The sequence below is a fragment of the Idiotropiscis lumnitzeri genome, chromosome 16 (genome assembly GCF_059441095.1).
Source record: "Idiotropiscis lumnitzeri isolate Australia: NSW breed Sydney's pygmy pipehorse chromosome 16, RoL_Ilum_1.0, whole genome shotgun sequence".
NCBI lineage: Eukaryota > Metazoa > Chordata > Actinopteri > Syngnathiformes > Syngnathidae > Idiotropiscis > Idiotropiscis lumnitzeri.
In genome coordinates, this window is record NC_142406.1 from 14,462,006 (window position 1) to 14,475,637 (window position 13,632).

Here is a 13,632-nt window from a genome sequence, read left to right on the forward strand (position 1 = left end):
TCCATCAAATGTCCTCTGCCACTTGCGTTTATTCTCAGATGTTTCTACAGTGCTGGTGGACCTGATGAAGTGTCCTGTGAGAGCATAACGTACATATTGAAGGTCTCCTCTCAGTTTACTTCCTGCTGTGATGTTTGTAATGGAACCCCTTGACAATTTAAGTGGGGGATACATTCCCTCATAGGAGAGGGGGGGTGGCTTTAGAGAAGCATTTAAATTTCCTTCAAATGTTCTCATTATGGCTGCCAAAAGGGTGTCTGACTTTCGTATAATTGCATCTTCAAACTGGGGGGTGGGATGTCTCGGTTATTAACAAAATAGCTAATTACTGCGCGCCTTGTAGTCAGAAATCACCCTTGTGGTTAGAATGAATGATTTCGTGCATGTGCCCATAATTAGGAATTTGGTCAAAATGAAAGTATTAATCACAGAGAAATGAAGGAAAATCTCTTTTTTTTTTTTTGTGAGGTTCCCGGAAACAAGGAACTAGGAAACCTTTGCCGGGTTCAAGGCTGCTAATGGATTTTGGTGGTCAAGGAAGAACCCCGCTAACCTGTTAAAGGTCTCTCGCTTAAGTGGAGCGCCATAAAGCGAAAAGGTTAGAAAGACCCGCGAGAGAGAAAAATTCCACCTCTGCTTCATATCTATTACATAGATGATTAAATGCTTCCACCGGCAGCATATTAACAACCCGACTTTTAATTGAAGGCTTAAATAAGCGAGCACAACAAGCCCCTGGCTTATGGAGCGGTGGGTGTTTCGGTCGACGACGGAACGCGTACGGTGAGCTTGAAGCCTTTCCACGATGCTAACGGGCATTTCAAACAAATTCCAACTTTCAAACAAATCTGTGGACTAGAAATGCCAAAAGGAAGACTAATAAGAAAGCAAATGCAGCTAAAAAAAGTCATTCAACGGTGAATTATACTTGAAAGTACAATTAGTGGATTTTTCGCGCATTTAAAATGCTTTAATTTTTTTCTCAAAAATCGACAGTGAGACTTATCGCGTGGATGTCGAATTGAAGTGGAATGAAGTTTGACTTATTTGCTGTACTGGTTTCTTACCTTTAACGGGCACTAATGCGCCTTATAACCAACCCGGCACGTCCTTATATTTAGAAATGTCCAAAAATAGACCTGTTCTTTCAGACTCGGCCTTAAAGTCTGAGAAATACTCAATACTGATTTTTTTCTTGTTGTTTTCAAGGTGACAGAGATGCACTTTAAAGCGATAGACTTAACAGATTACATAGCAACTAATCGTGTTACTGTGTAAATCTGTCACAGAGAGAAGAATAACACATTCATGACAATTTCCTTGCTCGCCACGGCTCAAGCGAGGTCTGGATCAGTGAAGGTGTGTTATTTTGGACGCCCGAGGGGCGGAGCGGGAGGGGAGGGGGGGACAGCGACTGAGAAGCGCAACGTAGTAAATCAATTCAAGCGCGCTGTACCCAAGGCGATAATTGCACGAGCGAAGCCGTCGGAGCCGCCGATACTTTTGACGGAATCAAATTAAAAATACATTTGGACAGCATGCGCCTCCATCGATCGCCGTTCACAAAGCAACCTTGTTGTGTGTTTTTGTCCGGCCGGCCGTGCACTTGCGCTTCGTCGCTTCGCCTTTTACCACGTTTGGATCCATGTCCATCGTTATTGATGCTTTTACCGGCGAAGTCATGTGACGTCATATCGTAAGATGGCCATACAGAGTGCGAATTACAAAAATCAATCGCCCAATTTTGAGTCGTCGGGCAACATTTTTGGTGCGTTTTCATTTTAAACCGCGGAGCAGACAAAATACAGTTTGGCTTGGTTGTTTGCGACACTGACACATGATCGAGCCCTGCTGCCAACTGCAAAACAAATAAGAGTACTTGACCCCTCCCCTCAAATGTTTAGGAGTGTTTATATTAATAGACCGCAAACTATGATCCCAAAATTTCAAACTGGTCTTACCACGTTACCCTTAAAACCAACTTTGTACCTTAGAGCTGATTTGAAGACTCGGCAAATTCCACTAACGACCCAGGCTAAACTTAGCTCCTCCCTCAGGTAAGATAGAGCACTTCATCATACTTCCTTGACACCAATTCCTATTTAGAGAGGCATTTCGCGGCATCTTGTGGCCTTTCAAAGACGAAAAACAAATGAACACGCAAGGATCGCTCTATTTGTGAAACTTTCCCATTTCAACTTGGAAGTGCCGAGAATTAGGTGAGCCTGATGAGCTTTTTTTCCTCCCCTCATTCAAAATTGAGGTTCAAAAGACTTTGCTGCCACACAAACAAGCCAGATTAAACCCCCCAAGAAGAACAAGAACACCCTGACATTAATCAGGTTACAGTGCTGAATATAATACAGACGAGGGAGAATTCAATTTAAAAATCCAAAGAAAAAGGGGGTGGCTTTACAATATTCAATCAGTGCAATTCCGCTTGCTCTCATTGAGTGAGGCGGTGCGCTCCAGTGAACATGCGGGAACAAAAGAGGCCGAGCTGCAGGTGGACCGATGTAATCAGGTAGCCGAGTGTGTGCGGGGCTTTTGTCTCGGGGCACCGGTGCACACGAATAAGCCGGGCCCTGTGTCCGCATTAGCACGGATCAACTCTCGCGGGTATCATCTCCGCCTGAAACAGACCATTCGGAAACAAAAAGCCGCCCGCTAAAAGTCCCACTTCCATTAAGCCCCCGTGCACTTTACATCCTTCCACGTCATCCGCCGCGCTCGCTGGGATATTGAACGTTCTTTTTCCGGCAGGGAACCGCCCCCACGTCTAGATGGGCCCACGCAAAGCCGCAAACACCTGGCGGCCAGCGAGCGGCACAACAACAAGCGGCGAGACATTTCATTAGGTACAGTGTGACCATGTGGTGAAACAGGACTCCACAATATTATACGGGTGGGGAAAAAAAATTAAATAAATCACCTAAGTTCACATTGGCCACCAGGGGGCAGTGTAATATTTGTTAACATACTGGCTACACACAGATGTTAAAGAGCAGTAATATGAGCAGAGGATAAAGAATATATGCCTTTGAAAATGACTTGTCTATCTACTTGTGTTGTTGCATTGAATTTTACATACAATTGAAATGAAATTTTAAAAAAGGATTCACGCAAACAGAATTTTTTACCTTCTAATGAGAATTCAACGGTATTTTAAACAGCTGTTTTGTCATGCATGCACCATGATTTTATTTTAAAACCTTTCTCTCCGTAATAAATAAATGACAATTACCGGAAATGACCTGCATTTGTACAGTATGTTGACATTTTAGACTTAAGGATTGAAATTTCTGAATCGTATCTGCAAGATCTTGACAATAAAAAAAATTGGATTTGCGTGTGTTCCTATTAAGTCTCACATTTTTCCATTCATCTGGGCCCAGACTTCTTTCACAAGTTGAAAGAAGACTTTCATCTTGCTGAGCAGCAAACGGGGGCTCGAGAGGGGGCGGGTTTAAAAAAAAAAAAAAAAAAAGCGATTTAGCCCAAAGATGTTTGCCACCTTTTCATTCTCGCTTCCCGGCTCTTCCGTCCCGTCGAGAGCAATATGACTCTTTCCAAGTTAAATCCATCAGAAAAGACGGCATTTGGTTTGAAAAAGTGACATTTATTTACTTATTTTGGGGAGACTTTTGGCCAACCCATTTTATATAATGTATTCGTGCTCGGAACCGGCACTGGCTGGGAATCGAAGCGAAGAGAAGACAAAACGCATGAGGGAAAATCTCCTACGAGAGGATACGAGCTGTTTATTGAACTTTACTTTCAAACTAAACAACAAACAAAGAAAATCACCGGTATATATTCTTTATCCTCGGCGTAAAATGACAAATATTGCCTGTTCTAATGAAGGAAACGCCACGGGTGTAAATTAGGAGTTTTTAAACCCAGTTTTCACCCAGCAGTCAATTAGGAAAGATGCTGGGCAAACACCTGACAGGTGGGCGGAGTCATGAAACACCACATGTGGGGAAATAGGCGCGGTCCCCCCCGCCGCACCCACGATGCTCTCAAGATGTTGCACATCTCCCCCCACTAATTGACAGATGGCCTCGGATGCGAGTTTATTTAATGGACTGCCTGTGTGTGTGTGTGTGTGTGTTTTCCTGCCTCCATTAGCGGGGACATCTGTAACAAGTTGGTCAGTGACGGACCTGAGCGATAATCAAAGCATTCGCGGCTACAGTACGACTGACTCATGCTAGTGTCGCTTTTTTTCTGGAAATAAATAAATAACGGTACACTGAAACCCCCGTTTATTGCGGGAGATACGTTCCATAACCCTCCTGCAATAAATCGGTGAACATTTACAATACCGAGACCGTAGAAAAATAAAATGTTATTCATAGTTCTAACCTCCCACGTGATTTAAAGGAACTGATGAATAAATTATACATCATGTTCAGGAAAAATCCATTTATTGCTACTTTCAGCATATTAATGAAGCCTTAACCACGTGCTCGCCCCCTAGTGGTCGGCTGACTACTGCTTGAGAAAAGGCTCGCTCAACGTACGTACACATGGAGAAACCTCAGCCACAAAAATACATCGAAAGAGCACACAGCAACACCAACGTTGTGTCAAAGCGGCTTTTCGTCATCCCCGGCTGGGCGTTATCATAAAAAGCCATTTTCACGACGTTGGCGCACACAGCTTGGCTTCGCACTGATCTCATTTCTTGCAGCTGTGCTGAAGTCATCTGCTCTAACGCCGCGCTGGGCCGTCGTGCCGCGGGCTCAAACATTAAGTCCCCGACTCGCTGTTTGGCCCTCGAGGCCTCGCTCTCGCTTTCTGCCTGCTCTGGCCTGGATTCCGCCGCCTGAGAGTTTGTATCTCCAAACAGGTGCAGGTGAGGGGCCTGCACGGTTGAACGAGCGAGAACGGCGTTCACTTAAGTACTTTTTGAAACGGTGAAGGCCATTTTGGTTTTCCTGATGTAACCTCGCAGGTTTTGTCTGCTTTTTGCTGCAAACTGGGTCACTTTTTGCATTATTTTAGCGCTCATCTCTCGCTCGCACTCGTCTGAATTCATTATCGTGAGGACTGTCTTTATCAACGCACCGTATAAATGTTCATTCAAAGACACAAAATGCTGTGATGAACAATCAATGGCCAGTCTTGCCGCGCAACAGCTAATTAAAATCCACACACAGGATGAACACGGAGATTTTATAGCGACCAAAAAAAAAACTTGTCGAGGCTATTTCATTGAGTTCCATATTTTTATTTTTATCCCGTTTCTATTTTTTGTACTTTGATAGTAGTTTCGACTTATTTTGCATTTTCTTTAATTCACTGCATTTTTATTTCATATTTATAATTATTCAGTTATTTAACGAAAAACACCTGACAGATTAATCGATTATTTCCAATAATCGCTATTGAGCGGCCTGTAGATTTTTTTTTAGATACATTTATGCATTTATTTCAAAATATTTTTCTTCATGCAATTCATTTTAATTTCATGATATTTTTATTGCACTATTTTCTTATTTTCTACTTCATTGTGTATTTTTTTTTGTAAAATGTTATCTTACTTTATACAGAATTTTTCGACCATGATTACAGTTTTCATTTCTATATTTAAGATATTCATATTTTGTGTATTTTTTTAATGCAAATATAAATTGGAAAATATTTTATTTTAATATCCATAGATTTTTTTATTTGCGTATTTATAGTTACAATCCATTTAGATTGAAATTGTATTTGATTTATCCAATTTTAATATTAGTTTGAATTTTTCAGTGGGGTCTGAATGGGAGGCAAGTACTCTGGACATGTTGCAGGTCCGACAAGTACCAAGAACTGAAGGTCTCCGCGAGTAACTTCGGCAGAAAAAGTGGCTTTTAGTGACAGATTTTCCCCTCAAAAGCCGTCGTTTGAAAGTTCCCTGAAACCCGTAAAAGCTCCTCCGCAGCTTTCAGCCAATCTCTAATATGAATCATCTGCCATATTTGTACTCCCAGCTGAGTCGTTTGGGGGTTTGTGGGGAGCAGATGGAGCTTTTGGTAATGAGAAGCAGGAAATTAAAAGAAGGGGGAATTGAGAGGGACGGCCCGTCTGGCTTGAGACGAGGCGGGTTCAGTGTGTGTGTGCGTGTGTGTGTTGGGGGGGGAGTGAGACAACAAGAAAATAAGCAAGTATGAGATGGAGGCAGGCGATAGGAGGCGAATACAAATGGACACACGGGATGGGGGCGCAGATAGATGCGGGGGGGGGCAGCGAGGAAGGGTGGGGGCCTGGTTGAGGTTGTGTGAGGAGAGCGGATAAAAGAACGTGAGAACCAGCGACTGGCAGATGAGGAGACAAAAGGCGGCTGAGTCGGTCATCGATCTCGCCGCCACGCGGTCGATCGGACCTTCGGGAACAAGCGGCGGCCCGAGCCCAGACCTAAGTGGCAATCCAGTGTCGAGTGGGCGAATATCGCTGACGCACGGAAAGTTCAATAAGGCAAATGCAGTGCGCTTGATGACACAAAGTTGAAGGCGCCGACATTCCGTGGTCGGAACATTTAATTCAGTGATACTTTTAACTTCCACTAGGGGGGGCAGCATACGACACGTTAATAATCACGAAAAATCTTGCTCTTTAAAAATAAATAATAAATTACATCACTGTAAATTACGTGTCCTTCGTGCGTTCCACTGAGGTTTTTTGGAGCTTTTTCAATTGTTTTGGAATAATTTTGTTAAATTATTTCCTCTAATTTATTCTTTTTAGGACCCTTTTCAAACTATCTACACTGGTGTCATATATATATATATATATATATATATATATATATATATATATATATTATTTATTTATTTTTTTTAATTCTGATATTTCAACGTGGTGTAAAATGCTGTTTTTCCTCACAGATTTTTGGGGTGTTTTAAGTTAATTCAAAAAATTTTAATGATCGATTGTGGTATTTTTTTTCTTGTCCGAAAACTGCAATTTGAACATTATAAGTAGGCGGCATCCTTTGTTCTAGGGGGCACCAAGCCAACTATTTTCCAAGCAGACTGTTGTTTTAAAAAGAAAGCAGTCGTCAAAGCTGCCCAATTGAACACTGCACACATCCAGTATCCTTACTTTTCCCTCAACCAAACATGATTATTATAAAATATAACAAGTATTTGTGGATGAAATGATTTTTAGAACAGTTCAAATGCTCAAACAGTCTGTATATTTGCCCACGCGCCACAGGTTTCCCACCTCACACACACACACACAAAAAAAAGCCATCTTCTTCATGTTTCTCGCGGCAACTCAATGCTTGCAGAGTGAGAATGGACGACCACTACTCTTGACAAACAAAGAGCAGCACGCACCCACCCACCCCGCCGGTCGATGTATTAATTGCGAGGGTCTGCGCTGCACTTACAGCAGGTTGGAGCTGTTCCAGTAGACCGCATGCCGGTTGCTGCCTCTGGACGGCTCCAAGTTGGACAGCACCAGCGTCAAGAGGCTCAGGCACAACGTCGCCACAGCCGTCGTCATCATCATCATAAAAAGAAAACGGCAAAGAGGAATAATCCACGCACACGCTCCCGAGCTCCCCTTTTGGCGCGGCACTTTGCACAATAGTTCACCACATCCGAGTTACGTGTTGTTCAAGTCCAACGCCATGGCGACGACGTCTTTCTTCACTTTGGTGCCACTTGGGATTTCCTTTTTTTTTCCCCCTCCCTAACAGGTGCACTAATTGAGCGAGCGAGTAGCGGCGACGTTTGCTTGAGTTATTTTGTGGAGGAGCTCACTCAGACGCTACCTGCTTGCCTGGCTGACTGCCTGCCTCTGTTTCATTCAGCAGCGCCACGCGCTGGATGCACGCGCGCGCACACGCCGCTGCGGACACGCCCTCTCGTTGCACCCACGTGTCCATTTTTGCCAAGCGTGCACGCACACACGCACACACACGCGCATAATGTGAGCGTCACAGACTCGCTTCACTCATGCACCTGCCACAATTTAGAATGCCCCCCCCTCCAAAAAAAAAAAAGCTCTGATGATCTTGGAGGCTTTCCCTGACATTTCTTTGCTTATTTTTCTTAAGATACGTAGTTGCAGTGACTTGAGTGGTTATTTACTTAGTACACCTTAGCGCAGGGGTGGGCAAACATTTTGATTGGCGGGCCACAATGGCTTCTAAAAATTGACAGAGGGGCCGGACCAGGAGCAGATGGAGTGTTTAGTAACCTCATCGGAGGAAAAAAAAATACATTTCACTCATTTATTCCCAGCCGTTTTCACGAAAGGAAACACCTCAATCACAGCGGGGTTTTTTCTGTTTTTTGACTGATTTTGTAAGGCCTGCACAATATTGTGTTCTAAAGATAAAAACATGGAGCTATGACGCCCAAAAAATAAACAAATAAATAAATAACGGCTATGACGTGTAAATACGTCTTTGGGAGGCAGGGACTACAATTTTGAAAATGTAAATGTACGTCTAATGGATTGAATGAGTTATTTTTATATATATAATATATAATAAAAGTGAACATAAGGATTACAACAATATATGTGTCTTTGAAAAAAAAACAATATTTAGAAAATAAAACATTAACAAGGTTTATTTATTTAATTTTCTTCAAGTTCGGCTGGCCCGCATGTAGCCCCCGGGCCGTAGTTTGCCCACCTCTGCCTTAGTGTGTATTTGGTTGATTTGAATTGTGCTTCAGGAACAAAAGAATTTCAAAACAACCAAAACAATCTACATTTTTTTGTCTGCATTCTGCACGATTTGCGACTGTTATTCCGAATGCAGGACAACAAACGACTTGAATGGCGATAACACATGCAAGCGTGAAAATAATAATTCATAATCTCCTTTCACTGAGAATTAACATGTGTTGAGCCCCTTCCCTTCGTGTTTCCCGCTTGCGACGACGGGCTGCCACCTGTCAGCGTGGCTGTGAAGTAGCAGACCGAGCCCGGGCTCAATCTGGATGCACATTAATGATTCAACAGGAGCTGGAGCCAGAGCGAGCACGCCTTTGCGTTCTATTGTCTGCTTGCTCCGTTTCATTAGTCGCATCGACGCCGACTCGGATGTTTGCGGCCATGTTTGTGGAAGCGTCCGGTCGCCGTAGCAACGTCACACCACGCGACACTCGGGTTGCGTTGCAATCAAATAGGTTGAAAAGGGTAAGGTGCCTATTTTGAAAAAGTAAGGCGTGGAAATTACAGCTAGCGTCCAGATGCAGAGAGAAAGAGTTAATTCATTAAAAAAAAAAAAAATTAAAGTAGAGATATCAGAAAATCCCCCACGAAGGTTTCATTGCATTGCGCAGCACATTTTGGAAAATGAAAATCCCAACACCAATCCGCCACAGTAATACCCGGTTGAAGGTTAACTAAGATTTGGATTATTATAATTATTGGTAAATGGGGGGGAAAAAACGGCACATCTTAATAGCTACGTGTTTAATAGTGAAATAGAAATGGAGTTCGGGTGTATTTGGAGACTTTAATTAACCTGTTTAATTCTGCCTGCGGTGGTTTCAACCACTCTATCAGCCCTGCTATATTAATACCTCCCTTAATTCCAAATATTAAGCATCTGCCTGGGTTTGATTAACTTGGCCAATTTCGTATCTCATAATAGTCATCCAGATCCCCCCCCCCAGCAAAAAAAAAAAGAAAATGGAGGAGCATCGGCAGGATTACTCTCCATGTCATTTTTGAGGAAGTATTCTGCCAAGCATTTGGCTCAACACAGGAACCCAAGATTCAGACTCAGGTCACCGACCGTGATGCAATTTGGACATCATGACTAAGTTCGTGTTCAAACACGTTATTTTCCGTCACATACAGTTTCAAAGTGACTTGGACTTCACAAGCATGTGATTGTTATTCCAAATATAGCTTTGAGAGACATTTTGACGAAACAATCATCCAGTTATTTTTCTTGACTTTGAATACACAATAATGCAATTGTGTTTTGAGTGAGTGACTACACGGGGGTGTGATTGTTATGCCACTCATAGGTTTGGCTGTGATTTTTAGTACTTCATTGTCTAGTAGCGTTTATTTATTTATTTATAATACGGAAATGAATTTATCGTATTCATTTTTAATCAGAAAAATGTATATGATCTACAGTATGAGTAAACTTCGGTCATGGAGTGAATAAAAGCCGCAAGTCAACGTGCCACTGTACTATTAAAGGCGTGGCTAGCCATGACATCCTCTTGGCATCGGCTGTTTTTTGTTTACCGAGTAACGAGTACACTTCCCACCCTGATGACCCCCTGGAGGCCGACGTTAACCGGCTTGTAGTTATCTCTCGTCTTTACACATTCTGCCAGTTGTTTTTGTCAACCTCTTTCGGGTGCCCTCCGGGCCCGTTGCCGTGGTGACCAAGAGCACAGTATCATCCCCATCTCTTTTGTCCCACCACGTATGGCTGACTCCCCTCTGTTCTGCCACGCTGACATTTGTCATTCTCTTGCCACGCCCCGCCCGACCCAGGAGGAGAGTGACAGATATATATAATACAATATACGCAAAGCGCATTCCACCGTTTGCCTCTAAACTGATGATGTCTTGCTTTCTGTGCCACGCCGCACCAATGGAGGCGAGATGAAATTATGGAGAGTGACATTTAATATGTTACCAGGACCTGGCGAAAAGCAGCAGAGGCCGGCGGATGCATATTTATGATGTGTGCTTTGTGCAGTGGTAAAGCTACGCCAGTGTCATAAGTTATTGAAGACATTTGTTCTCGGTATATGCGAGGCTGCTTATGTACGCGACGCCGAGCGCTTTCCCTGCATGAACCTCAGCGTATTTATCTTTGATTATGTTTGGGACAAATTCATAAACACAAGCAACGGGCCGGCGTGTTTATTATGCAGATAATTGGCCATCATCAATCAGCCACAGCTCGTCCTATCCTTGACTGGCTATTGATTCCCTGACCGACTTCGTTCCGTGTAAGCAATATTGACGAAGGGGGAAGAATCCTCTGCTCCTCTGCGGGTTTCCTCAATTCCACCGCTTGTTGTTATGACTCATTTCCTGCGCTAATCTCTTGCCCGTTCCTTAATTTGAACGTGTTCCTGATTGAGCCGGATGACGGGCGGCGCGGCTAAACAATGACTTATTCTATTCATCCACGATCATCGCCAATTGTCAAGATTTAAATATTAAGCAAAAGTGGCAAAAATAACAACAGTGGCAGCAAAAGCAGCGCAGGCGGCCTTTTGAAGTCGGGACAAGATGGAGACAAATGAAGACGTGTTCAAATAAGAGCGTAAAAAATGTCTCGCACCGCGCCTTCATCTTCTACATTTTTGATGGAATTAATTGTAAATGGTGGCGGTTCGCTCGCTTCACTTGGGTTCATTCAGTTCTGGATGAGTGGTGTTCAAGAAAAAAAAATGCTGGATGGATGAGGTTTCTTGAGAGAATAATTAACAGTGCAGTCTTAAACAAAGTCACGACAATCACAGTACGATTAGGAAGTAATGAAGTGTTGCCTAACAATCGCCCGCTTGTGTGGTCAAAACAATCATTCCCCAAGCGTCGATTGGCATAAAAAAAAAAAAATCACACATAGCTTTAACGTGGCATAACAATCAGACATGTGTGTAGTCAAAATCACTCTCAAAGCCATGCGTGGAATAACAATCACACACTTGGGTGGTCAAAACAATCATTCCCCAAGCCACGTTTGGCATAAAAATCACACATAGCTTAAAATTGGCATAACAATCAGACATTTGTGTCGTCAAAACAATCATTCTCCAAGCTACGTTTGGCATAAAAAAATCACACATAGCTTAAACATAGCATAACAATCAGACATTTGTGTCATCAAAATCACGCTCAAAGCCATGCGTGGAATAACAATCACACACTTGGGTTGCAAAATTCACTCTCAAGGCAACGCATGTTATGAAAATCACAATCGTGTCGTAAAAACAATCCCTCTCAGAGCAATGTGCGGCCAAACACACACGTTTGTGCGGTCAAAATCCCTCTCAAAGCTACGTGTGGCAAAACCACATGCTTGAGATCAAAATCACTTTGAAAGCAATGTGTGGTCTTTAAGTCTCACGCTTGTGCAGGCAGCATAACAACCACATGCTTGTGCAGTCGAAATCAGCCTCGGACCTGCGTGCAGCATAACAATCACATACTCATAGTTGAAATCACTCTCGGAGTTATGAGCGGCATAACAATCACACGCTTGTGGAGTCAAAAATCCCTCTCAAAGAGATGCGTGGCATTACAATACATGACCTTGTGAGTCTCGAGGTTGGAACAGCACTAAAAATCCATCGTAAATAACATTGTAAATAATAAAAATCCCCATTAGACTCCCTGAAAAACACCCTTTCCGAGGAGGTGAGCTAGAAATGCGGCGATGCGGCGGAAGGGCCTTGCGATTAGCTTGCTGGCACAGCAGAAAGCGAAAAGTTCATGAATCAAGAGGGCAAGGTTAAAGAAACCAGGACCAGAGACGTGGATGCATTAGGGAAATGGAAGACGATGAGGGCCCTTTAAGTGTCCTGGCCTAAGCGGAGGGTCACGAGGCGTCCATCATTGTGTCCCCTCGAGTGCCGCCCACACTTAAGCCACCCCCACGGTTGCAAATGGCTAATCTAATTGTGATGATACAAGCGCAGGATAATGTCATCTGCCCGGCAATCAGGAACAGTGCTCTTGAGGGATGAAATGCACTCGAGAAATCGCCTTCGGGGATAGGGGGGGGGGGCAAAAAAGGTGTATGGTCACCACTATGTGGCTGAATAGATGTGACGGGAAATGGAAAAAGAAAATTCTCACTTGATGTTGTGATGCAAATATAGACGCCACAGAGGTGTAGGCTGATGGCGAAACAGTGTTGTGACAGCGAGGAGGAGATGCGGAGTAAAAACGAGAATAGATGCACTTAGGATGGCAAGAAATGTTGAGGAGAAAGTGAGAGATTGGGGAAAAATAAATAAATAAATGAATAAATAAAATAAATAAATAAAATTCAATAAATACATAAAACGAATGAATAAGTGGATAAAAATACATAAATAAATAAATGAATAAATAAATTAATCAAATTAAATAAATAAATAAATTAAACGAATGAATAAATAAATAAATAACTAAAAATACATAAATATTTAAATAAATAAAAAAATTACAAAATATAGGGACGGAACAGTTGGGTGGGAAACAAATTATTATTTGTTGTAGTACAGTGAGAGGATGAGTAGTAGTCGTCATACTCGGACTATCGTTATAAAACAAAATAATACTAATAATTTTTTACGAAATAAAGTCAGACAATTTCTAGCGATGAAATGCTGCACGCTGTCTGTAAATGTTTCCATATTTGAATTGCATAACTACACAAACAATTATCATATATTCTAAACGCAAGAGACGCGTCGCAAATTAAGCTTTCCGATCCAAACAAATGTACGAAGGTGACACTTGGACAAGCGCTCGTCAAGTGCGAACCTGTATCGGCGAACCTGAACGGCACTTTTTTAAAGCAGTGCTCGTGAATTGATGTTTATTGCACGCTGGTGCAAAACGTTTGTTTGGGTTTTTTTTTCCTTTTCCTGACTTAGTAAAGCTGGGAGATTTGTAGCACAGGGCAAACAACAGCTGAGTCAATAA

General features: G+C 42.6%; 1 protein-coding gene across 1 annotated transcript in view; it reads right to left on the minus strand.

Moving 5' to 3' along the window:
• The window catches only part of efna3a (ephrin-A3a), a 31,542-nt gene extending 23,686 nt beyond the window's left edge, over positions 1-7,856 (minus strand). Inside the window, exon 1 of the mRNA XM_088318949.1 lies at positions 7,385-7,856. Coding sequence (XP_088175075.1) covers positions 7,385-7,509 — 125 coding nt within the window. The 5' untranslated portion in view covers positions 7,510-7,856. The remainder of the gene's footprint in view (positions 1-7,384) is intronic.
• Positions 7,857-13,632: the final 5,776 nt, after the last annotated feature.